Raw genomic sequence first — 27716 nt, forward strand, 5'->3', positions numbered from 1 at the left:
CAGCCTATTTCCTCCTGGCTATGGTGGATTCCCTAAAGCATACAAGGCATGATCACCACCACCCCTCTGCCTTTCATCCACATAACTAGGGGAACTCGCCCATGAGTAGATGGGAAGTCAGACTCGTGCATGGAAAGACCTATTCACACATTTACGGATGACTGTGCTCACCCCTCTGCCATAATAGCCTTTATTGGCATTACTGCCAGTTACCAGGGTGACATAGTTTCAGCTGCTCTGGCAGTCTGAGCACCTCACTCCTGTTATTTATGACCTCAGTGTGCCTTAGTGTTTTTTTTTCTCAGAGCAACACTAAAAACGTCAGCACAGCCGCGTGTAGTAAAGCCACTGCTCATTATTTCTAGTGTGTCTAATGACTGAGGTAACTCTTGTTCTGATTACAGTCTGTAACATACGTCTAGACACTGATGCACAGGCTCACACACACACACACACACACACACACACACACACAAAAAGTGGAATAAAAGAAATGATTGCTTATTTTTGATGTGTGTATAAAATGATGTGGGTTACATTTCTGGCAGGCAGGTGTTTGTGTGAGTGTATAAATTTGTAATTGTAAAATTGAATTCTAAAAATTACTTTTCAAGCTGATCAGCCCACACAGTGTTTATTGAACACATAAGCTGCTAAATATTGTAATAACTCCTCATAAAACTTGACACAACATGAGTTGAGAGATAAATGCTGAGACAATTAGTTGATCATTCAGTTAGTTGAAAATTAATTATGGGCAATTTTGAGTAGGGGTGTAATGCTTCTGAAACCGAGACCAAAACCACTATACAAATATCCACAGTCTTGTATTGTACTATATCCCTGACAATGTATACTCAGACCTCACACATTCAGATTTATTTATTATTCAGTATGATTGGATTAAAAAAGCAAAACAACAAAAATGTTTGTTTTTCACAAATACACATACGACACACATTAAAAAGGATATACTGTATTTTCCACGGGTGTATTTTCAAATATATCTTTATTTCTTTATGACACTCTTTGCACTCTATATACTGAATGTGAGAATTAATTAATGAAGAATAGTACATGCAAAATGCTTATATTTCACGCTTGCTATCACTATAATAATAATATTACTCACTTTTTTAACCATTACCCCATTAACCAATGAGCCTGTCTTGTTTTCTGTCTTCTCTTTTTGCCTGCTTGCACTCAGTGGCTTAAGGCCAAGGTAAGACATGGCTGTCCTTCTCTTCTTTTTTTAAATCATCTATTGATAAAACGAAAAGGTACAGTACCAAGGTGTCCACACACCCATTGAAATTGTCTTTCATTTGTAGAACATCCACAGGAATTTAAAATTTTGATGATATGGAGTTGAGTTTTGATGGAACAAATATGATTCCATGCAACAAAGCAGTGTCATCACACATTACAGTATTTAAATTTCTTGTCACAAGGTCACTAGCTGTAATTATTACACCTTTTTCAACAAAACTATTCCGAGTATAGACATGGTATGAAATTCTACCATCAATATGCTAGGTTGAACATAATATCTGTAGCATGTTACAGTAAATGAAAGAAAGATATTAAATATATTTATTATTTACAGTATTTACTCTTTACCACATATCTGTATGTCCGGTATTTCTTCATCCCTACATCAATCAGTGAGTATCATCCTCTCAAAATTAGGCACCAGCCTAAAGCTTTCTGTGTCTGTGTGTCCTCCCTTAATATCTCTCTGTCTCCTATTCCTAATATTTGGTTGTGGGACAGATAAGCCTTTGTGCCTGTGTTTGCTCAGTTAAAACTAAAGAAGAAATACTCACTTAAAATTAATCCAAGATTTGCTTAATCATTATCAGGTTAAGTGATTCCTCAGCCTTAATGTTTAGCAGCATGGGAAACACTGGTGTCAGCTATACAGATTACACAAGCAGTGTTTTAACTCGTCTTTGGTCCTCCAGCAACATGGGAACAATGCAGCAGGACGAGGAGGGACGCTTTCCAGGACCAACCCCCCAACACAGAAACCCCCAAGCCCCCCCATGGCTGGTCGTGGCACCCTGGGGTAAGAAGTTACAGCAATAGTTTTTAAAATGCATTTAATTCAGTCAGTAATATTAGTTATCTGTATAGACACCAGTCCTACAGCTCTATAGTGTCATAGTGTTTTGGAACAGTTCAAACATTTCACAGTGGATGTTTATAACACCAGGACCGCCTGACCATGGTTCCATTAGCACAGTCTGTAAAGGCCTAAAAAATGATTTTGTACTTTGTCTCACTTGGTAAAAACATTCAATTAATTGTGTTCTCTATCCATCTGTATCTCTGTCCAGGCGTAACACTCCCTACAAGACACTGGAGCCAGTGAAGCCTCCAGTGGTGCCTAATGACTACATGACAAGCCCGGCCCGACTGGGCAGCCAGCACAGCCCTGCACGCACAGCCTCACTCAACCAGAGGCCCAGGACACACAGGTAGCACAGACCCTCTCTTCTGATTTTTGAAACTGACATTGAATCTATGTTTGGAGACCTTTATACTTGATGGATCTGAGCTGTTTAAGGTGTGAATTTAGTGTATATACACACTGACCACATCTGCACACTGCAGCCTATTTGGTCACATTCTGCACTCTACATGCAATCGGGGTATAACAGAGCTGTGAGGCTCAAACCACGAAACTTACAAAGTTAAGTGTACAAGTGACAGACTGCTCTGTTATTAGTATAAACAGTGAAATGATGTGCAATGAATAAAAACAATTAGAACTTGAATTACCTGTGACTTACTGGCCTACACACACTTGGTGTTTGCACTTAAAACAAGTGTTTGCACTTACTGCCTATTGAGACGTCTTCTCAGGACTGTATTCATGTGTACAAGCTGCATTTAACAGACATTTAACGTTTTGACTCACCTGTTAGGGCAGAATAACTCTTACGAATACACTTTGGTGCAGTATTCTGTGTGTAGTATGTTGACTTCAGGAAAATAAACTTAAGCCTGAGAAGACATGTAATCAGCCAGAATAAGTGAAAACACCTGTGTGGGTGTGCATGGCCTTTCCACAGTCCTTTTTTACAGCAGTCATTTTGACATGTGACAGTAGGAAAAGCACAGGTGTAAATGATAAAGTTAATGATGGCATTTAGCTGCTCCAGTTTCAGGGTCGTGGTATTGTGCATGCTGGTTCAGTGTCACACTGTCATTGTTTACTGAGCAGAGCAGAGCTATCATTAATAAAAATTAGTAACACCTGTGCTTTCCCTACTGTGTGAAGTCAAAATGTTGTGTATTATGCTGTGAGTCTTCAACTACAGCTGTAGTTACTTTACAACTATATATCCATCTCATGTATTACCTTTAGTATTTATTTACAGGTGAATATCTAGTATTCAGGGTAATTCAGAGAGAAATATTTCTCTAAAATCAGGGGAATTAACTAAAAATGCAAGGTGTTGAGGTAGTACTCCTTTCTATAAATTTATAAAATATACATTTTCATTTTATGTTTTTCATTCACACACACACACACTCACACACTAATAGCAGCAAGGTGCTGGCCTATCATCAAGAGCAATTTGGGGTTCACTATCTTGCTCAAGCACACTTCAGCATGTGGTCAAGAGGAACTGGGGATTGAACCACCAACCTCATGGATGAACCCCTCTACCACCTGAGCCACAGCTATCCACTTTTGATACTGCTCTATTCATAGTTTTGTCTTAGTTTTGTGAAAAATGTTGGATGACACACAGGACAAAGACAGGAGTACTGGTCACTTAGTATGAAAATAAATCGGTTGAAGCCAAAAGTCGGACCATTAACCGTATAATCGCTGTTTAATTTTTCCAATGTGCTGGATTATTGAGCCAACACAAAAAAATATGTCACTGTGCTAGTTCTGGTGTTTCTGAAGATGAAGAAGAAGGCAGTATCTACTATTAAAAATCCACTTACCCGTTTTTTGCAAATGGGATGTTGTTAATTCTCTCTTGAAAAAAATACAGGTTTTGGTTTTAATGTTTTATTGTTTTTTTGTTTGTTTTTTTAATAATGCAAAAATAATTGTTATCACTGTTCAGATTTTACACTTTAGCACCTTCAGGCAAAGTCTGACCACTCCCTCAATCAGAGCTACAGTTTGGTTTTTGTTATACTGCTGCCAGATTGGTGCCCAATATTCACATGTGAATGTTTCCAGATGGTGCACACAGCATGTTCACCGAATCTATTGCCACAGTGACAGGAATATTGTTATGACAGAATGACAGATGAGAGAGTAATGATAGGATGTCAACCGCTGTCATGTAATTAAGTTTGTCTCACACATCCTCTAATGATCACCATAAAGACACTCACTCTCTCTCTCTCTGCAGTGGCAGCAGTGGGGGTAGCGGAGGCAGGGAGAACAGTGGCAGCAGTGGAGTTGGTGTCCCTTTAGCAGTTCCTACCCCCTCCCCTCCCAGTTTGGGACAAGGTGAGCCTCAGGATCTGTAACCTTACTACTCATCACAAGTGTCTATTTAAACTGCTGTGTACACAAGTTGTGGGCTCTTCTCTGTATCTCCTTAATCTGTGTGTCACTTGGACAGATAAGAATATGAATGATATAATTAAAATTTCCTATAAATCTGAAAGTTAATTTTTGTAAAATTTAATTTAGCTTCATTTAGACCTTATTTTAGTGCTTTAGAAGTGATAAAGTGGTTAAGGCAAATTGAATCCTCTCATTGTACCACTCTGTGTGGAAAGATACTAAAAATGAATGCTTACTTATCATTAAAACTACTCTAAATATTTATACCTATCAGACTGAGGTTTTAATCCTGTGTGCCTACGTCTCCCTAACCCTAACCCCTAACCCTAACCCTCTCCCACAGTGGCGACGTCCTCAGCCTCGGTGCCCCAGGGCCCCGGATTGGGCCCCATCCCTATGTCCCAGTTTGGCACCATCTCCCGCCAGATCTCCCGCCACAACTCTTCCACCACCTCCTCGGCCTCCATGGTGTCGGCCACCGGCACCTACCGCCGCGCACCCTCCGTCTCCTCCCAGCAGCCTCACATCAACGGGGGCCCCGCTTACTCACAGAGCTCAGGTAACTCAGATTTAGTGCATTAAACTGTCCATAATGTAAATTTGTTATAGTTTGTGGTTTGGTGTGAAGATTTGGTGTGTACAAATAGTTTTTTGGTACAAGAAGTAAATAAATTAATGTTACCATGTTTTTTTTTTTAAATATTATGTTAATTTTCAATGTTGTATGAGGGAATATGATTCTGCTTGAGAAGCGTTATCTAAATATAATGAAACTTAGATTTAGAATTTGGCTTCCCTTAGCTGCTGTTCAGCAGCTAAACCTATCCTCTGGGCCTGAGAGATATGCATGGGCTAGCCTTTCCACAGGGGAATGAAAATGAATGATGACCCCTAATTACTAAAGTCAGGGTTGTTGAAACCTTCCCACCTCAACACTGCTGTGCGGAGCGTTTCATTATCATTTCTAATTGAGTTATGACATTATCACTTTAGTCAGCTGGAGAAGGTTTTTTTTGTTCAGGACAGACAGGCAGGAGGCATTTCAAGGCAGAAAAACACATAAACAGCTGCGAGACAAGGGGAAACCCAGGACATATGCATATTTTCTGTCAGAAGAGTAGAATTTATTTTGGCAGGCATCACTCGGAGCCATTCTCCTCTAATGGTTCCTCTCTCAAAGGACAAGCATCTTCTTTGGCACAAAACACAGGAGGAGGAGAAGGAAGCTGCTTGTCTTGTCTGGGAAGAGAGAGAGACAATGATGCAGAGCTGCATCAACCAGGGACTAAAACTGGGACATCATATCATCGCTGTCATTGAAATTTAATTGAAGTAAAGGATACGTTTGAATTTCAGGCAGCTGTAATAGAAGTTTTACAGCACAAACAGCTGGTTCCGGTACATGAGGGAGCTCATTGATTTCACAGGGTGTAGCTGTGGATGGATGCGGCTCTGCGGTGAGAGCTGGGTGGAATAATAAGACGTTACTGCCCAGTGAGATTACAGACGCCCCTCCATTACATGTGATTTATGAGTCAGACCTGGCCTGCATGTGTGTGACATCATGTCTTTGAGCGAGGACAGCTGTGTTTCTCTTTGTTTGTCGATCCATTTATCTCCTTTTTAAAGACAGCAGACCAAAAAGCTCCTTTATAGAGGCTAAAGAAAGAGATTATACAGATACAAGTTAATTTAGTTAATGTTGCTCTTGATCCACACATACCACTCTAATGAGCATTTAATTAAATTCTGAGTTGGATCAGATTCAGATGCTGCAGCCTTTACCTGTAAATGCTTTTTAAGGACAAATATCTCTGCTACTGCACTATCTCCTCGCCACCATTATGTTTTTGAGTCTGTGTATAGTGCTTTGTACCACTTCCACTGCCTACAGCCTTTGCTTTTGACTTAAAACAGATGCTGATGAGGTGGATTCTCAGATTGACATGAGATGAATGCATCTTTAGCCCAGCTTGAAAAACGCAGCACAAAAGAACACTGATTGGAAATGTGTAAATCAGTTGCTCAGCAATGCTTCCTGCACTGTTTCGCTCGCTCACAAGCTTTTTGTCTCTTTCTTTTTTCATCTCCTCCTCCATTCTACTTTTGGACTGTCTCTCCTCTATGATGTCTTTTGTTCTTTTCTTGTTCTGTCATATACTCTCTGTCCACCATCGCTCTCGATCTCTCTGCTTCTCCTTCTGCTTCTGTGGGTGTTGCTGCTCTAGTGTCTGTGGCTCCTCCACCTCCTCCTCCCATGGTCCAGCTGACCCCACAGATCCCTCTGACCGGTTTTGTGGCCAGAATGCAGGAGAGCAGTAAGTACCCAACACATACATAGATATGCATCTACACTTATGGAGATTTATAAGTGCAGTTGGATGTACAAATATACCACATATACACACATGTGCATGTACCTGCTGTGAATTTCCAAAAATCTTCTGCATGAAGAAGTCAGATGCTTATAAAGATGACACTTGGACCAGGTGGGACTGGACAAACAACAACATTTTAAATGTCAGCAAATGGTACAGCAACAACACCCAATGGCATATAAACAGATATTCAACCGATCAATCAGCTAGCACGCCTGTAGCTTTAATTGCTGAGACTTATGCAAGAAAAGAGCTGGAATTAGAAAGGAAATGCTTACCCTGATTGCACTAAAAATGTGATTTGTACAGGTATTGTCATCAAATCTGTCAGTTTAGCTTTATACATATACATGTCTGGAGATACCTCTTCATCAGATCTCTTTTTAATCCTCTGATATTGTCTCAGCATCCACACACTGCCTCACAGTTACACTACGCTCTGTGGCTTGCTACAATCAGCACACCTTCTCCTGCACTGTATGTGGGGTTGTGGGGGAGCGCACGGCCCACAGATGTCTGTCTGTTGCCATAGTGATGGATGGACCACTGAAAGCGTGCGTCCTGCACTCTGTCCACGGAGGAGAGAAAATGTGACCTGTATGCCGTGTCCTGATTCACTGCCTGCCTGTCTGCAGAGATGCAGCTGTGTGGAGATGTTGAACTGTCTGTACCTGTCTGGTCAAGCGTAATAAAGTCTGCCATCACACTGAAGCAAAGTACACTACTGGATGAGTCATACAGTCAGATGAAGAATAGAGAATACTAATATAAGTGAATCTTGCTGTATGACTAAGTGAAGTGTATGTAGAAGTCCTCTGTCACATGCAAAGTGATGCATTTTACATTTACAGCAGCAGAAACAGGAATTAGCGTGTAAATAGAAGAAGAACTGGCTAGTTAGTATGAGCAGCAGTTCCTACCCTGACTGAACAGATAGAGTGGCACAATCCAAAGCAGGTCAGAGCACTGAAAACACTGATGTCTCATACAAAAACAAATCACAAAACAGATCTTTTATATTACCTAATTACTAGCAGTAAAAACTTGCAGGTGCCAACACAAGTCTTTTTAAATGTGTTTTAATAGCAATTGTGCTTTTTCTGTCTGTAAATTGTAATTTACTGTCACAGGCTTTTACAGGAATTTCAGTCAGATAAACTCCTTGCCAACTATATACTCACACTCACAAATGTGATGTATTTACAGACCTTAAAAGGGGTAATGGATAGTACTGATAAAATCCAAGCTTTTTTAGCTCTCATTACAGTCGTTCTTCTGCTGCCTTATCACTAGTTCCTCATTGTAATAGCAGGCTTATGAATTAGTGAAATAAAATGTGCAGTTCTTCTCTAAACTGGAGTCCTGCTCTAAGAGGACACTTTGTGTTTCAAAGACTGAAGACTGTAAGACAAGTGGAAGCGCGTCAGGGTCAGGTCAAGCGTTTAACTCACACTTACTGTAAAACACTGATCCACCCATTTTACCACACCATATTTGTGTGAACATACAGACAGAAATGCTGTGTCCTGTTCCTCTGAACGTCCAGGTCTTCCGGCACAGACTTAAGCTGACTGTAATACACGTTTAAGTACATATGATTATGTCTGTTTATGTGACTTGTTAGAAACACATATTCTGAGATAAGCATTAGTTTTAATGATATTTGACAGCGATACACTTCAATTCTAAGTTTTGTCTGCTTAGGTCTTAGTTAGCATGTTTTAAAAAAACACACATGATGGGTAATTTATAAACTCATTGCAGTGTTTTAGACTTCATATCTAAGTTTGACTACTTTTTAACGACCCTAATATTTTCTCACTAGAATTCTACTCATGTTGGAAGAAAATATAATTGAAGTTGAAAATGAAATGAAGTAGTCCAATTTGACATTGATATTGTCACTGAATACAACTACCAGTAGCAGTAGTGGTTGCTGTAGGATGACTGCCTGACTAAAAAGTAAAAAGACCCTAAGCTGCCCTCTAGTGCACAGTTAAGTTACTGGACATTTAATATAACATTCGATGTAAAACTGCAGTTCTGCAGAGTTCTTCATAGTAACAAGGTTCATAAAAAATCCCATTGGTTTAGACGAGTTGTCTGCAGAATTTTGAAAAAAATGAATCTGACCATATGTACAATCTAGACCATTGTACTCCCTTCAGACTAGTTGCTGCCAAAAATAGCTGAAGAATTACATATTGTGACAGATGGACTTACCATTTTTGACCTTTTCCTAATCCAAACAAAAAATGACAATAAAAAAATAAGCCTTGGGAAAGGAAATTTGAAATTGACAAAGATTTATACTTTTTTGTGTTTTTGTGCCTCATTTTTTTCCTCTTTCCCCCACCATTTCCTCCATCAGTAACAGACAGCCCTGCCCCGCCTCCTCCGCCTCCACCAGAGGACATGGGTGTGTTTGAGGAACCCTCTCCCCCTCCTCCTCCCCCACCTGTGGACTATGAGGAAGAAGAGGCAGCAGTGGTTCACTACAGTGATCCCTATGCTGACGGAGACCCCCACTGGGCCCCCAAGGCTTATTTAGAGAAAGGTTAGTGCTGGAGAAAACAAGTGAGTTGGGGACACCATTTTATTTTTCATGTTTGTCACCCATGCAAAAACCTTATTTTCACTGGCACCAAATTTGTTTTTCTGCCTTGTCCCAGTTGTGGCCATCTATGACTACACCAAGGACAAGGAGGATGAGCTGTCCTTCATGGAGGGAGCCATCATCTACATAATCAAGAAGAACGACGATGGCTGGTTCGAGGGCGTCTGCAACGGCGTCACTGGACTCTTCCCAGGAAACTACGTTGAGTCCATCATGCACTATGCTGACTAAAAAAGAAAAAGAAACAAAAAATCCACCTAAAATGGCACTGCAGTTTTGAGCAGAGGTAGAACCGTGAAGATGTACAGATGTATGCAGTGCAGCGATAGCAGTTCATACAGCTCCTGTTTTGAAGTGCCATGGTGAAGTCTTATACAAAATGGTTTTCTTTTGGGGGGGCTTGTGCTTGCACGGTTTTGTTCTGCTCTTAAAAAAAAAGTGTCGCACAATGAAGGAGGGTGCTGAATCTTTGGATGGCTGGGGTCTGTTAGTTTACACTGTGAACGAAATGGAGATAAACCCCTTTTTTCTACCGCTTTCACATCTGTGGTGGTCGGTAGCACTTTTCAATCTGCCTCACAATAAATAACATACATATAAAATAATTAAAAAGAATGACAAACAAATCTAGATGTAGTGTTAATTTGCATTCAAGGTGCTATCAGAAAGTTCTGAGACTGCGCCTATAACTAGCAAAAACCATACTTGATTTATATTATCAGGGCATTCCCTTTGAAGAAATCAGCGTAACACTGCTCCCAGTGCTCCTGCCACACTTTGAAGGCTCCCTTGAAATCCCGTTCTGTAAACGCGCCTCCTCTACTGTGTCATCCCTCAGCTTAAATGAAGAAGAAGTCGCAGGGAGCCAAATCTGTTGAGTGGGGAGCGACAATTGTGCTAGCGCAGCCAAAATACAGCTCGCAGTCATGATGGTTTTCAACATGGTGCTACTTCTGTTCCATGGTGAAATAGCAATTGTGCACCTGCACCTGCACCTGCTGCATGTGCATTATTGTCTCACACTGCATTTGTTTGCAGCAGGATCAGTCTCTGAAATTTCTGATTGCGCCTCATGTGCAGTCAACATTTCCAGTAATTACAGTATGCAGTAGATCCAGACAGTGAAGTATTACAATGATTTTGTTGAATAGATGAGGCAGTGTGGCATTCCTATGACAAAATGCCACACAGATGCTCCTAACCCTTCATTTGCACTGTAGACCAGCAGACTAACTCTTCCCTCCTTTCAAAAATATCCATCTGACCTTATCAAAAAAAAAACCTGAAAAGGACAAACAAACATCAACAAGTGCATTAGGACACGACTGAATGTTCCATGCTGTCGATGTCCAAATCACAAGATGTTTAAGAGGGGGAACAAAAGCAACTTGGAGTTGTGCATTTACTATGCTCTGTGTGGGTGGGGATGCTGTTAAAAAGGAAGTGAAGTGAGTGTATAGAATGCATTACAAAAAAAGAAAACTGTTTCTTCTTTCTGGTGGAGTTTCTTTCTGTTCTCTAATGTGTATATAAACTGTAATGTGAGAAGCTGCCAGTACAGTACATTTGTCAGTGTGTTTCACCTGTGAGTTTCCATCAGCGTCAGTGGAGGTGGTGCCAAGATTGGAAGGGTTTCATTTTTCTTTTTTCTTTTGTGTTTATTTTTACTTGAATATTAATTTTATTCATCACTCACAGTGCCATTTTAACTTTATCTAGGCAAAGTGGCTGTGTATAAACATTTATTTTTCTCTTAAGTCACAGCAATATCATTTTTACCATTGTCACTATATTTGGTGATGCTGTCCAGCTACTGTAGCAGAGCTCCGAGATGTTTCTTGCTTCAGAAAGTGAAGCAGAGGAAGGACTAACTTGTATGTTTCCATGTTGTTTTCCATTGTGTTGGAATAGCTGCACTGATTAGTTATCGACAACTGTGATGACTTTCTGATTTTCCTTCGTGGCTCCGATTGCAGTATCAACTAACCTTTACATTTATTGTCATTTCTTTCAGTGGTTGATGGTGTGGTGCTTCACACTGGTGCTCAATAACCATAATCACCAACCCACACAACCTCAAAACAAGACTGCTCTACATAGAAATGTAACTAAGGATTTTAGGTCTCCTTATTTTGTTCCAGAAGGTGAACATTGGTCGTTTTTGATCTCCAATCACTTCTGCATTGTAGTGAATGTAGGTGACTCAGCAGTAATGTACTACAGGTAGAATCAGTCTGCTACTTAAGTTTTTTTTTGTCTAGAGTCTGTGCTACACATGAATGACACCTGCGATCTGCAGTGAAGGAATGAAATGCAACCCTGAGGGCTTTAAGACAGTGCTGATATGAAGTCTTTCTTTTTCAGATTTCTACTACTTTTGCGAAATAAGATGCCTGCTCTTACAAAGTGATTGTTGGTGCAAATAAAACTCGCTGTCAAATATCATTAAAACCAATGCTTATCTCAGAATATGTGTTTCTAACAAGTCACATAAACAGACATAATCATATGTACTTTGAAAATAACGGGCATTGGACATGAACTTTTATTCTGAAATGGATCTAGAGGTAACATTTTCAGGTTTCTACACAGACCTGAAAAGACTCAGTCAAATCAACAGTATTTATTGAGCCTCTGTGCATGAAAGTATCTAAATGTCATTACAGTGAATGATTTGCCACTACATCCCATTCTTGATTGTATTTTTTCCATCATGAGGTAATTTTTTGTGAGAAAACAACTTTTTCTACCTAATGTATTTCTAGCTTTGCATTCAACTTGTTCTTATGTCTGAGACTGCTGAGGAAGGTTCATTAGCAGTTTGTATGTAAAGGATTTATTTATACTTTTTTCATAGAGAAATCATGAGACAACCACTGACGTGCAGAACTTTGTAATGTTTACCACTTTAACGTCTAGCATTTCAGGGCATCACAGGTCAAGACGCCTTTCTTTGATGTGTTTTTTCTTATGATCAAACGTGGAAAAAAAAAAAAGATCAGTAACTTAAATGTTCACGGGAACAGAATCCGGTATTTGTCTTCTTCTCTCAGTTTGTACATAGGATGTGTTCATTGAAATTTATGTACAGTCTTTTTGTAATAAACAGCTCATTGAAACAATGAACAGGACTGTTTTGTTTCCTAAAGCTGCAACATACTGTTATGTATGTTTATATATTTGTCCAAAACAAAACAAATAAATATTGTTGTAGATTTGATAATAAATAACTTTTGAAATATACTATTTTGGGTCATAGGCATGTAAAAGTACAGTGACAAGACTGTCCATTACTGACACCTCATTGCTGGCTCCAGGTTAAGACATTTGTCCAGACACATGAGGTGAGGATGGGTCTTAAATGTGTGTGTGGCCAGGAGGAGGAGGAGGGATGAAGTCAGGTGGTGGCTCATGTGAATAATCTTCAACACCTGTGATTTTGGATGGAGATGGACCTGGCTGTGGGCTGATCCCAGTGGCATGGCTTCTGGATTTGTCTGTAAATGAGACTTAAATCAAAGATGTAGGTTTAGAGTTTGAGTGTACAGTTTTTGTCGTTGTTGGTCTAAGAATATTAAAATATAGGGTGATCTCATTTAGCCATTATTCGCAAAATTAAGAATTAAGAATACACTCATGTAAATGTTTTACATTCATTCATAAACCTTGCTAAATGTAATTTTTTGCTCTTTTTACTTTCTTCTATCTAAGTTCAGGACCATTTTGTTGAGTTTTTTTAAAGCGTTCTGTATACACACTGATCAGCCATCATTAAAAGCGCTGACTAGTGAAGTGAATTTAAAAAAACTCCCCTCACCACACCTCAAAAACTGCTCAGAAATGGCTTGAGGAACATGAAAAAGTGTTGATCTGGCCTTCAAGCTCCCCAGATCCCAGTCTGTTCCAGCATCTGTGCGACCTGCCTACTATTGTATAGGTCCCCTGTGTGCCATCAAAACAGCTCTGACTTACTGGTGCACAGGACCACATGGGATGTCCTGTGGTGTCTGATGCTGTGTCATTGGCAGCGGGTCCTTGGGTCCACTGGGTTGTGGGATGAGGCCTCCGTGGATCTGGCATCACACACAGATGTTGGATCAGATTGGGATCTCAGGAGTTTGGAGGCCAGGTCAAAGGGGGGTGTGCTTAGTCTGCAATGATGTTCAGGTGGGTAACATCCAGACGAATGTCAGGACCCAACGTTATCCAGCAGAACATTGCATTGCAACAAGATGATCGATGTTATTCATTTCACCTGTCAGTGGTTTCAGTGTTGTGGCTGATCAGTGTACATTCTACGTGTGCAGACTTACCTTTGTGTGCAGCAGACTGCAGAGTTTGCAGAGTGGACACTCTCTTCACTGCAGCCTGGTAGTTCTTATACAGACCGGTCCCATACTGAACACATACACAGAGGGAACACATCTGTTTACTCTTTTGTCAGTAATGAAATATAAATGCAATTTTCTGTCTGTATAATAATTTGGAACTGAGGCCGAGTTGCGATGAAATGATTTATTTTTGTGCCCACATTTCAGAGACATGTGTTACTGACAGCACTTAATCTGACCTTGGCTATTCTGATGGAGTTGACCCACAGCAACAGTGTGTGTTCGTCATCACAGCACAGGAACTTGATGTAGTGAGACTCTTTCTGGATGCAGGGATGCTGGGAAAACAGTACAGGAAGAGACAGCAGTGATGTTAAAGGGACATTCCATGGATTTAGAAATGCACTGCCATAAAGGTGAAAGACTCATGATAAACAGAGATTATAAAAGATGCAGCAGATGTCAAAGCATTCTGATTTTCTGACCCAGAATGGGTCAAGCTTCAAAACACTGCATCCTACACTTCCCATAATGCAACTTAATAATGTCTTTTGCTAGTCCATGACCCCAGGGTAAACACCCATGTCTTTCAAAAACTCCACAGCCTTCATTTGTAACTCTGTTGTAAACATGTAGTGTCCAAAGGTCAAGCTGAGATAACCCTGATGACATCACTGTGATATCACCTGGGTTATATTAACAGTTTGACAAAGCACAAAGACACAGAGGACATCATACAGGAGTTTTCACAGGCTGAGTCACTGAGTCAAAGTCACTATGACAGCTAAATTTATTAAATGTAAGTGCTGCATCACTGCTCTCAGTTTGTGTATTTGTTGTACACACAAGAGCCAGCAGAGGGCGCACCATACCAAGCTGTTACTGCACCATTAAGCATGAAGCGCCAATTACACTGGTATTACTGCTCAAATGCTTACTGAAAATGTAGCTGTTTGTGAAGCTAAAACAAAAACTGGAAATCCTAGATGTACTATAATTCCATGAAACAAGACATCAACATCACAGTTACTGCAAACATTTATTCGTCTTGGTTCTCACAGTGGCTTGAAATTAAAAAAACAAACAAACAAAAAAAACCACTCACATTCACCCAAAGTTCAAATTGGACTAAACCACTGGAGGTTTGTTGGTTTTTCTTCACTCATCTTACTTCCCCACAACATGACTTAGTATGTGGCTGGCAAGAATACTTAAGTATCTTCTGACAACTTGATCTTTATCTGTTGCTATGTGTGAGCGCAGCTATGAGGAGTCTTGTTAATATTTGCTGTAACCAAAGAACCATACAGTAAATGCATTTAGTGTAATTTAATGGTCATGTGTATGATTTTGGTTCATATAATATCAGTTACAACCCTGCAAATGTAAGGATACTGCACACTGACACACCACCACCACATACTGTATGTTAAATGATAAACCGCCTCCTCAAACCTGACCTCTGCACTGACTATCATGGTGTTAAACTCTCTGCTACAGATCACAACTGTTTCATCTGACTTCCTCATTGCATATGCATCTTTAATCTAAACTGACTTGGATTCCAAGTAGGTGCAGTGTCACCATACTGCAGAAACCCCTGCAGAGTTCAGAATAACTTTATTTAAATATACATGTGAATGTGGACGTTTCTCGGTTGATTAAAATTGCTGCACTGACCTTAAGCATGAAGCAGAAGTTGGTGGGAGCTCTGTATTTCTGTTTGTAGTTGTTGGTGGTGTAGATGTTGACTTTGTCAAAACGGATGAAACAGGCGAGATCGCTGGATGACTAGAAGAGAAAAACAGCATATTATTGTACTGTGACAGATACAAATGTGGAACATATGCATTGCTGAATACTTTTTGGGACTAACTGTAGTGTTTATGTACATGATACTGTAATAAGTCTCAGGTTATACTGCACATGTGTTGTGCACAGCAGAGCTCTTCCTGGAAGCTTGACGGGAACAGTGGAAGAATTCACATATTGGCATCACAGGAAAATCAACACACGTGTTTGTCCATATATGTAATTTATTCACAAGACACTGCAATCAATTTCCAAGCGTTTTTAAAAATGTTATAAACTGCTGCCAATCTAGAGCATGTGTTGTTTAAGAGACAGCATAAATTCGAGCAGTCTAAATGTAGCGCCTTCATTATTTTTGTCTTGGGGCCGTTGCTGTTTTTTAGCATGTTGTGTAGAGAAGTAAATTTTCTCAGTCTTACTGTATGGTAGGTATTAAAAATGAAGACACTTCAAAGAAAACAAGTCAATGCAAGGTCATTTGTCTTCATTTAATTTTCAAAAAGTCCACAATCAAGCTTCATAGCTGGGAAAAGATTTTGTTTTTCTCTCTGAAGCATTTCAACATTCCTTCCATTTTTTATTTGAAGCAGAAGCATGTTCACACTTTGAACCACACTAACAACAATGTTTTCCTGGAAGCAGGATGACTCTTGTTTCTAATTTTGCTCTATCAGGTTTCTTCTACTTTTCTCCAACCTGTTCTCTGCCTGCTTGATGATCATGGCTCCATTTTTATAATTTCTTCATACATGACACTAACTTATTCGTCTCCGCTTGTTTTGTCACGCTGTACGTGTGGGTGCATTTCATAGTGCTGGACGACAGCAGTTAATACGTTTTTTTTTTTTCTGTCAGATTTTGGACATTTCTCTTTTCTCGTCCTGATGAACTATCCTTTCCAGATCCTCCTCTGCTTCATCCATGTGTCCTTGGCCTCAGATGATTCCTGCAGCTCTCTTATGTTTGCGATTTGCACATCTGCCTAACACAGTTTCCACTCCATCTATTTCTCCCTCTTGGATGATTTTTTGGAGTTAGCCTGAATGGGCGGTGTTTTTCTGCTCTGTCTCAGTGACAAAATGACATGTTTCTCTTCAACAAAGACGAGGCCTCAATTCACACTGTCCATCTTCATTTCTCCAGCTCTTGCCTTTTCTGCTTTGGCTCTGCTGGAGTTCTCAGATGTAAGCCAGCACAGACTTTGCACAAGGAAAAGAATCTCATGTCTCTTGTAAAATTACTGCTGAAAAACTAACCCTAACCCTAACCCTTCTTATCCAGTCTTTTCTTTTAATTGTCTCTTCAACCAGACAGTTGGTAATTATCTGTGAAAACCCTCTGACACCATCTGTCAGAGCTGCAACATTTGGGAAAGATATAACTGATGTTATATGTTATACACATGAACATATCGAACATTTGTAACTTTGTTTTTAGTGTGGTATAATTATTATTATTATATTATTATTATTATATGCTTTTTTTTAAAGTGTTTAATTAAGAAAATCAATATGACTTGATGTCTCTTCAGGATACGGCATTAAGCTAGTTAGCACAAAGATTGGACAACAGCTAATCTGGCTCCATCCAAATGTAAAGAAAATCTATGTACTAGTGCACAAATTATAATGTCATATTGTATATATTGTTTAATTCTTTTTTTTTTTTTTTTTAAGTAAGGTGCAAATTCAACAAGTTGTGGTTTTGCAAGGAGGATTTACTATTTATCAGTCAGCCTAGACTGGAGCAGCTAGCCTAGCATAGAACAACAACTTGTCATTTTTTAATGGAATTAATGAACAAATGTAACATGTTAATCAATTAACTTTGTAGGTGGTAATAAGTGGATTTTTGCTTTTGGACCGAGTCAGGCCAGCTGTTTCCCCCCATTTATATTTTCTGAGCTAAACTAAGCTAAGCTAACTGACTGCTGTCTGTGGCTTCTGAACCTACAGACATGACAGTGATATTTTCTCATCTAACTCGTAGCATGAAAAATAAATGTGGTATTTCCCAAAAGAACCATTGTTTAAACAGAGTGTGATATGTTTGACTTAACTGTGTTTATGGACTTAAAATGTTACATTTATGAATAGTTTTAACTACTTCATGAACCTTTTTGATAAACATGGTCACCAGATAAATCTGAACGGTAATGAGATGATTAAGGGGAGAGGAAAGAAGAAAAGTTTGATCTAATCTTTGATTTTGGTGAGATATTAGATCAGCAAACCATGTGAGAAGTTTAGAGGGAAATGTCAACCTCAGGTAAAAAAAAAAAAAAAAAAAAAAAGTAGTCTAAAGTATCCACATTTCTGCACGCTTTCCCAAACAACCTACTTTCCAACAACTTGAATAGCTTCTCTCGGTGATAAAAATCAGGTTTTAAGTTTGAACACCTTAAAACTACTGTGAGTTAATAATTAAATGTAAGACAATGAGTAAATGCAAATAAAGTGTTTCAACTTGCTTCTTTTGTGCATGGTGCCAGAAATCGCCTCATAAAACATAACCATAGTGTTTACCACTTCCACTGTCATGACAACAGCCTACCAGAATTATCTCTCTGTGTTTGAGTGGGAGGTGGTTTTGCCCACAAAGGGTACCAAATGTCTCTCATCTACCTGTTGTCTCAAAGACAATAATACATTGGTGTCAACAATACACCATAAACATGCTGTTAAACATGCATTTAAAATGAAACATGATGAATCTTTCGAATTAATCTGCCATACCTTTGTCTTTCCTTTGGGTACATAGTAGATGCCTGAGGCCCTGAGCACGAAGTAGCGAGATTTCCAAACCTTCTTCCCATCTTCCTTTAGGTACAGCATTCCCTCAAGATCAGGAACAATCAGAGTAGAGCCCCCAAAATGCTCCTGTAGAGTCACAGGAGACACATGAGATGCAACACTGAAATTAATTGAATACTGTCCATTTGTGAAATAACACATGCTATAAAACAATTGTTTTCTGAATTATAAATGATGCACTACAGCTTATCAAAATCACTGTAATATATGAGGTGTGGACTAACCTTGAGTAAGAGTTGTTTGGCATGCTCGTTAATCCCAGTCAAATCTGTCTTCTTCTTCCACATGTAAAATATCTTCAGAGAGAGAGAGGCATGGTTGAGTTTACCAAGTGTTAGACCATACAGTCGATTTCTCACGTGAAGAAAATACACATATACAGTTTCTTGCTCCGACTTACCTGAGGGTCTGTGAACATCACATACTTCTGAGGTCTTGACACAAAATAGATTTTGTTTTCACTGTGGCGAGTCCACTCAGACAGCAGCTCCACTAAACTCTCATGGTCCTCAAAGCCTCTCTCTGAAAAGATGAGAAACCTGGCGTATGATAGCCAGAAACACTCTGAACCTGCCTGGACGTGTGCATCAATCTTCAGTCCTGACACGTGTGCAACAGTGTCTCATGCCTCTGTGGAAATGCATGTGCTATATGTGCACACACACAGATGATTGCCTGCACATGATCTGAGTGCATGTATAGCATGTGTGTGTGTGTGTGTTACAGTAATCTCACCAATTTGCAGCTCAGGATTGGTCTCACACAGGCTCCAATTGATGTTGCAGTCACAGTGTGTCTTCTCAAACAGCTTGTCCAGAACCTCTCTCACCGTTTGTCTTTCATCCACCATCAGAGTCTTGGAGCTGTTGTCGCTCATCATGACCTTTATTATCAACTAGGAAGGGCAAAAAGTTCAGTTACTTTCACTGTCTAACTGTGGTGAAGAAAGACACACACAAACTGACTTTACCTTCCTCACTTTGGCTTCTTTCAGCTTCTCCAGAGCCATTTTAATTTTGTCTGCTTTTGTCTGGGGTTCACTCTGGAAGAATAATATCAGAAAGCATCAATTATTTTAACACGTTCATGAAATTTATTTTTGTGATCAGTGGCAAATTTTGGGTTACCCTCTGCTGCACTCCAGCAGTGTTTGGTGTTTGAGGAAGAGCAGCTGCTGCCTCAGATCTCTGAGTCATGGCAGGTGGTGCAAATTGATCATCTGTGAGGCTGCTGTTCTGTTGATGAGTGGTGAGATCTTGTGTGGTTGATTTGGATCCAAGGTCAGCCACCAGGGCATCCAGATCGTGGTCCTCCAGTTCATTAAGAGACTCTGTAAGGAATTCAGGGCAGTGGTAGCCAAAGTTATAGAAACAGAGCAAAAGATATATGAGAAAATAAAAAGGTTCAGATGTTTCACTTACAAAGTCAGTTCCTTTTTCATTTAGCAAGAAAAGGTCAAAACATGTTTGCATTGTAAAAATTAAAAAGTTAAGAGAACTCTATTTCAAGGCAGCAAATGTCAGGTTAGCGTAGCATAAGACTAGAAACAGAGGGAAGCAGCTAGCTTGACTGTGTCCAAAAACAACAAACTCTGCTTAGCAACACTAAAGGTCAATAACTAACACATTATATCTATATATTGTTGATGGCTGGTGACGACAAGACTGTAGGAGCCAGGCTAGCTGTTTCCACTAAAATGTCTAAGTATTCTTTAACACAACTTTTTCTCATTTTGTATTGAATCAGAGCTAAATATTCTTTAGCTCTCTCACTTTTGCTACTGCTGCTAAGAACTGAGTATTTTCTCCAGTGTGTTTTGCCACTACCATCCTTCCCTTCCCAAAGTGATTATCACAACCTCTGTGCTTCCTGGTTTCTGGAGGTTGGCATGACCAGCTGGCAAAAGAAAAAACAGCCACTCCCCAACTTCAAATAGAAATCTTATCTCTTGAGAGACTGCCTCGTATCTTCCCTGCTCACATCCTTTTACGTCACATTTACTTACAGGGCAATGTGACTCTTGGTTGTGTAACATGGCTGTTCTTACTTTTCTTGCTTTGGATGAGAGTATCACCATCTGAATGAACACTCACCATTCAGGTCTGTGAAGCCAATGGAGAAGGTGCTTTCTCTGTGTAAAGCAGGATCTGCCTCTGGTGGGTCTGCTGCAGGCGACAAACTCTGCAGGGAAACCATATGGTGGCAGATAAATAACACTCAATCCCTCAGGGCTCCGCTGTCTTGCCCACTCCAATAAATGACAGTTGTATATTGTGAAAATTCTATTGTGATCTAAAATACATTTCAAACAGAAGTCATCATTTTGATAGAAGCAACAGTTTGTAGATAACACGTGTAATCAAAGAGCAGCTGAGAAATCAAAGTGGGCCACATGTGTCCTTGAACTGCTCTGAGATGTTGTTCCATTATGTTACACAAGCCTGTTATTTATCACTGACTTTGTTTTCATGCACTTTATCATGCTCTGGTTGCAAGCTGTAGCTGTACTAGAGAACACATTACCCTCAGCGTATGCACAGACAATAAATCACACATCAGCTCACTGAGACAAAGGGATTTGTCCAAACTGTACCGTGACAGTCTCACAAGAACCAATGAAATGGCACTTTATTCTACTAATTAAGACATCTCTCACAAACTTGTGTCTCCCTTAAGGAATCAGAGTCCTATGAGGAAATATCTAAACTGTAATATTTTAAACATTAACACAAGCCTGCTCAAATATTCGGTATACAAGTTGGGCAGACTGCCGACCTGTACACAAAATGATGCCTGCCAGCGTGCAGGTCAACCTTGATGAATGCGTCTGAAAACATATGTCGTCATGCTGGAGCTGCTGCCTAAATGACACCTCCAAGCTCCTTAAGTCAGGGATAAAAAACACCCGTATTTGTCTTCTGGCTCCAAGGCAGTAAAACAGAGAGAATGGACCCAATCAAAGCAGTACAGGAATTACTTTAAATCCTTTTGTTTCTCAGATTCTGAGAGGATCAATGCTTTAATCAAAATGCTTTTCCTACAAACTCTGGTAATAGTCTGTGGAGTGGTGTTTGTCACTGTGATGGCTTTCCAAGAGGACGCATGTCAAAGTGACATATAGAGCCTTTTTTTTCTGCTATGTCTGATGTAATGTTCAAGATTGATCCCATTCTTAGGGCTGCATTCATTCAGCTTACATGCACAGATTTGAAATGGACAATAATGAATTGCGCCTCAGGCTGAGGTTGCATCAGTTTCAAGTGAGTAATGTTTTTCTTGGCGTGCCACAGTTATATGATGAGCAGCTTATGTGTGCTTAAGGGAATCTGTAGCGTCGCCCACGGTCCAATCCAGATGCGATGACTTCACATATAACTGTCGCCTTACATTTTTCTGTCTGGTGCTCAGTTTCAAAACAAAGACTGCCACATGTAATTAGATAATATCCAGATTAGCGAGGTAAACATCAAGTGATTGGTCTGATTCACCTCTTGTAACCTGTTCCTACTTCAAAAGCACCGATGGGAACATTCATTATGGAGTAAGAGCCTCAGCTCATCTGGTCATGTTTTGAGAAAGAATGTGACCCAAAGATGTTTGATATCACACTGTTGTGTTTCTCACGCGTTATATGTTGTGCAGTGTATTTTAGAGCGGCTCTAGCAATGGCAACCACTGGCCCACCATTTTGGGCCAGACTGAAATATCTCAACGAGCACTGGATAGAAATTTGGTACAGATATTTATCGATTCCAGACAATGAATTCTAGTGACTTTGGTGATCCTGACTTTTCCTGTGGCATCACCAGGAGCTCAGCAGTTCTGGTTTTGAGTAAAATAATACTTACACCAAATACCTACAAAACCAGTAACATTCCCGTCAGCCTTAACTTTACTCAGGTGTGCTGCATTTAATGCTAGTTAGCAAATGTTACCATGCTAACAGGCTAAAAAATAATGGGGAAGCCATTAAATATTAGCTAAAGATACATGTGTTAGTGTCATTGTGGGCATTAGCATTTAGCTCACAGTAGCATTAGCACGGCTGTAGACTCCTAGATTTGTTCTTAAAGAAATAAAACTCACCTGTGAGAGATGATCCATCTCTCCGAGCAGCTCACTGAACATGGCATCTATGTCGTCCATCTGAAAATAGTAAAACAGGAAATTTTAGCAGCAGCACAGGGAATAAAGAAAATGCTTAAAACATGTTATGTGAGAAACATAGCTATAGCATTAGGAACTGAAAACTATGGACAATCTCACTTCAGTTTAACTTCAGTTTCCTTAAACAGTTTGTCATGTAACCAGTGGAAAACTTGGGAAATAAAGGTACTGAAAAAAACAAACAACTGACATTCTTGTGGAATGAAGATACAAGCACCCACATGCATGCACATGTGTACACCGTTTAGATGCGTCTGTCATGACTGTAACAACAGATGAACAATATACACAGCTTGTGCTTCATCACTCCAGCCAAAGAACCAGAAATGTGATCTTTGTTTTTAAATATGTTCAAAGTCAAGTGGAACGCAGCATCATTGTCACAATTCAACAAGTGACAAAGCAGAGTGTGTGGCATGTTAAAATGGCTTCCATCTTGCTCTGGCTGTGAAGTCACACAAGTTGTTTTTATCACCATCCAACAAACCTCATCATCAATAAACCATGGATAAAAGTGATACTTTATCAAAGACAGTTTAAGATCCTCTGTTTTTTTGGATGCACATCCCATTTTATCATATGGCACATTCTACCATGCAGAAATAATTTCACTTAAGCTGCAACTTAGATAATGGAAAGCAATGTGAAGAAAGACTCCTGACTATAGATTTGCTAAAACATCAAAGATAAGTTTATCAGTAATATCTTTGAAAAGTCTTTGATGGGTGTCATGTAACCCACTGAATAAATTCAAGATAAAGAACCTAACATTCTTTGAATCAGTAGTTGATAATTCATCAGAAAGAGGGCTCATTCATGCAAAATTTGCATCTGAGTTTTTCCATATGGAGGTGGCATCTTGCCAGCTTTAGGGTCAAAAATACATCTTGCATGTGGAGCAGCTTAAAAAGCAAACTAAAGAATGAGCTCCCTGTTTCTTACCAACTCTTTGAGTCTGTTGCTATGTGTGAATATCAATAACAATAGCTATTAATACATCTACATCCAGCATGCATAGAAACTATAATCGATACATCTAAACAGAGGAAACAACATGTGTAGGTGTGGCACTGCTGTTATCAGCAAGCTTGTTATTTGCTGATAGTCTACTTGTTAATTTGTCACTCCACATTTTCAAGTTTTCTGATAACTGCTCTGTCATGGGATGGATGGAGAAGCATCATATGTACAAACATGGACATTGTGGAAAAGTCTATTATGTAGTGACACACGTTATTAATTGTCTCACCTCATAAAAGCTGTACACAACACACTGCAAACCCTATAAGATATAATTAAACTGACTAATGTATTTGTTCACCTTTATACATAAATGCATGTAATGTTTGTACAGTACCACCGGACATAACTGTGACTGTTACCATGTTAATGTGACTATGACATGTGTCTTGCATGCTGCGTCCGCCCCTTCATGTGCAAACAACTTCTTGCCTCTGGTGTTGATTATATTTCATGAAATCACATTTTGTGTTGTACTTGTTTTCTTTTCATTCTTCTCCGTGTGTCATTAAGTTTTGCTGTTGTTATGTTACAAAGCTTAATGCTGTAATTCATTAACCACATTCCACTTCACATATTTTAGTCTTCAGTTTATCTTCTGCTCAGTGGATGCTGGGAGAGGCTCCAACCCTGTTTGACCCTAATTACAATTAAATCTGTACTCTGTTGTGTGTGTTTAGGTCTGTGAAGCCAATCCTCATTTCCCCTCTCCTTGTTAAACTTGGATTAACTGATTTTTTTTTTGATTTTTTTTTGGCTACTTTGGGGCAGTAGAAACAAGTTATAAACACAACACTAACATTTTATTACTTTTTAAACTGATATGGAAAATGTGTTAGCATACATACAGTACATACATATGCATCCAACAGATGTGAGGCAACATAGGTATTTATTTGAAATGTGTTTCTAGCAACCTGGCAAATGTAAATACAGTATTTGACCTCCTTTTATCTTTGTTTTTGGTCTCCTCTGCCTCCTGCAGTAAATACACAGCTCTTGAGTAGCTAATTGCTCCACAGTGTTCACTAGATAGTTGTGCAGTTTCCCTATCCACTGCTGACATGAAAAAAAAACAAAACAAAAAAAAAAAAAACAACATGGTTGTAGCAGCTCTAAACTTGTGATAACAGCTTTTTGGGACACTCTGGGTCAGCAGAAACAAGCATTGACATAATCATGTTATACTATAGTTAGCAAACCTGTCAGCAAACTTGCTTATTTACACATCCAGTTAACACCAATAACTGTACTGGTAGATGCAGAGCAACATAAACATTCATTCTGAATTGTGTTTCTTGCTACCTAATGACTACTACTACACTCCTTTTAGCTCTGTTTTTGGTCTCTACCAACTTCTGAGAGAAAAAGGTTAGCTGAGTTAGTTAAACTAGTTAGCTGTCAAATGCTCCACTATGCCACAAGCTAATCACTAACTTAATCTGCCATTAAGTGTTGGGCAGGTACTGTATAACATGTTTTTAGAGCTTTTTCAGGAGAAATAGCAACATGCTGTGACCGAGAGAGAGAGAGCGAGAGTGAGAGATAGCGGTGAGAGTGAACTGAAACAGTAGTTTCAGTTGCGAGCCAAAAAACTGAAACAAAGGTGCAATATAGAAAAAAACTCTGATGAGTTGTAAGGAACAGCAAAGTTAATTGTCTGTGGGTTACTCACTGTTTCACATATAAAATATGTAAAATAATGATTTTTTTGATACTTTAATTATGTGATGATAAATTTTTATATCATTTATTTTTTCTTAATATCAGTTTCAACTCAGCTAAGACTGCTGTCATCTTTACTTTATATATCTGATTTGGACCACATTGGTATATGGTATATAGCAATATTATTGTTATTATTATTATTAAGATTATGTGAAAAAATATCTTAGAAGTGAAATGTAAGGTGAGTCTTAATGAGGAGGACAGCTAACATCTGTTTGGTTGTGTTTTAGTTTAAAATGAAATATTTCATACATTAAAGCTGCAGCTGGGGGCTGTGTAAAGTGCGTACTCTGTGTTGTATACAGTAACTAATATGTCTCCGTCCTGCTCTTTGTTGCTCTGTACCATTTCTTCCTCATAAACATATTCATATACACACACACACATGCTGCCTAATGTGCATATACACACAAACAGAAAGACATACAGTATACAGTCCTGCCTGTGGTGCTCAGTCTCATTCTGTGTTTATGCTGAACAGTAAACAGACCATCTATTAAACTGTAATGAGGTAAAAGGGGAAGAGTCGAGGGGATGGTAGTAAACCAAGTATTGTTTCCATATGAAAGTGAAATTTGTGGATCAAGAAAGTGAACTTTACCTTTGTGGCTGCTCAGGACTTCTGCCTCTTACATGTGAAAGTCAATCCTAACTTCTGTTTCCGTAACTTCTTTCTCATATTAAAAAAAAACAAACACATACAGTAGATGTTGGTGTATCTATTTTCAATATTAATTACTGGTACTTGTCAACAACACTGTATTCCCAGTCTCGGCCATGTGCTCATCAAAGCATGCATTACAAAACCGCATTTGTTTATGAATTCCACGCTTTCATCAGGCATGTCAGATTGGCGCTGCCGTCCCCCACTGTGGTCTCACACATCAACAGAACGAGGAGCTGCTAGGAGACAGACAGGCAGGCGAACAGGCGGGCAAGCCAAAGCCTGAGTACAAAAAGCGATTTATTGAGACTTATATGCATGAAGGGAATCAAAGAGCATTGCCTGCTGACAGTAAACCAACATGTTCTCTCTTTTCTTGTGGTTGAGAGCTTCTTACTGTTTTCTAATTAGTTGCACAACCATCCATTGGCTGCTGTGAGAGGACATGTGTTTGTCCTAAACAAAGCTGATGTGACCATTCAAGTATTTAACTCTTAAAGGGACTAACAGAAGAGAGAAATGTATTTGTATTTTAGTCATTTATAATACAGTTGCAGCTATCACTTGCACATTTCTTTTTTTAAACATTCACCATCAACTTAAATCTTTCAGTCCTCTTACCTTTTCTGCCTCTTTCACACATGGGAGCATCATGAAGTGAGTGTAAATGCTAAAACACTCAAGGGTCAGTCTATAAGTAACTTCTGTTCTGGTACACGTGACTTTGCCTGCTCTGCCTCTGCAGATATTAGCTGAACTTCCTGTGAAATCAGGAAGTAGATTTAACTGTTTCTCTGGTAAAGCAGAGGGAGGTTTACTTTTCTAATTATGTTGCATATATGTGGTTCTTTGCTGCAGCCACTGACCGTAATATACTTGTCTCTTCTTTTCATTTCCCACAGCCCTGCATGTCATGGTGGAGTCACACAGGTGTTTCCACTTATTTTGTCTGATTAGACTTCTCCTCAGCACTTGTGTACATGTGCAGAACATAAGTGATTTGCATTTCTTTATTACTTATCTGATTAGCTTAATTGCACCTGTCAGGGTGAAATATTTTGCACCTTTATCATTTGCATATGGACTTTGGTGACATCAACAAACTTCCAGGATAACACCTGACTTCAATCATAAACTTGCTGTTGCTCTGACAGCATCAGCTAATTAGGAGACCAAGGGAGTGGTGCACTTTACTCTTGTTTTCAGGTCTTTACATTGGCTTCCTGTGTGATAAATCATTTTATTACACAGTACTTTTCTTGATTTACATCTCTGATCTGCTGCTACATTATGAACTGCCCAGACCTCTGAAATCATCTGGTCTCCTTACTGACCCCGGAGTCTAGAGAAAACTTGAAGTCTGGGAAAACTGGGGATATTTATTCATATGTCACACTATACTATAATTTTACTCTAATTCTTATTCCATGTTAAATCTGTTTTATTAAATTTTTGCTCATTGTTATCTCCTTTTTTTTCTTTGGCACGTGCTTATGTCTGAGGTAATATACAAATGAGGTACAATTCAGCCACAGTCACAGTAGATCATGAGAAAAAGTGGCCCAGCTCTCAGTGCCACAAGCCTCACAGGTGTTTGGGGTTCATATCTTGTCTTATATGAAGAACTATGAATAGCCATG

At 39.3% G+C, this 27716-nt stretch overlaps 2 protein-coding genes across 10 annotated transcripts in view; one reads left to right on the forward strand and one right to left on the reverse strand.

The window, feature by feature from the left end:
• Positions 1-12667, forward strand: part of LOC108883867 (abl interactor 1) — a 25564-nt gene extending 12897 nt beyond the window's left edge. The window contains exons 4-11 of one of the 4 annotated variants that reach the window (XM_018677413.2): positions 1208-1222; positions 1965-2068; positions 2340-2480; positions 4386-4486; positions 4890-5105; positions 6775-6864; positions 9296-9481; positions 9597-12667. In XM_018677413.2, the coding sequence (XP_018532929.1) occupies positions 1208-1222; positions 1965-2068; positions 2340-2480; positions 4386-4486; positions 4890-5105; positions 6775-6864; positions 9296-9481; positions 9597-9772 (1029 nt within the window). In that variant the 3' untranslated portion in view covers positions 9773-12667. The remainder of the gene's footprint in view (positions 1-1207; positions 1223-1964; positions 2069-2339; positions 2481-4385; positions 4487-4889; positions 5106-6774; positions 6865-9295; positions 9482-9596) is intronic. The other 3 variants (XM_018677415.2, XM_018677414.2, XM_018677416.2) reach the window with 3 other exon arrangements.
• Positions 12069-26799, reverse strand: LOC108883866 (amyloid beta A4 precursor protein-binding family B member 1-interacting protein). Of its 6 annotated transcripts, none has more exons than XM_018677407.2 (15): positions 26698-26799; positions 26014-26358; positions 22584-22643; positions 20591-20678; positions 19625-19827; positions 19468-19539; positions 19233-19392; positions 18898-19019; positions 18722-18793; positions 18420-18563; positions 15553-15663; positions 14112-14210; positions 13855-13939; positions 13514-13614; positions 12069-13050 (listed from the first exon to the last, which is right to left on the reverse strand). In XM_018677407.2, the coding sequence occupies exons 3-15, from the start codon at positions 22641-22643 to the stop codon at positions 12832-12834; spliced, it is 1536 nt and encodes a 511-aa protein (XP_018532923.1). In that variant the 5' UTR covers positions 26014-26358; positions 26698-26799; the 3' UTR covers positions 12069-12831. The 6 variants fall into 6 exon arrangements, with proteins under 6 accessions (XP_018532923.1, XP_018532926.1, XP_050926096.1 ...); XM_018677410.2 differs by having other exon boundaries at positions 26014-26082; positions 26698-26784; XM_051070139.1 differs by having other exon boundaries at positions 26014-26086; positions 26698-26753.
• Between the last annotated feature and the right edge of the window lie 917 nt (positions 26800-27716).

This window comes from Lates calcarifer, linkage group LG4 (genome assembly GCF_001640805.2).
Source record: "Lates calcarifer isolate ASB-BC8 linkage group LG4, TLL_Latcal_v3, whole genome shotgun sequence".
Taxonomy (NCBI): Eukaryota; Metazoa; Chordata; class Actinopteri; family Centropomidae; genus Lates; species Lates calcarifer.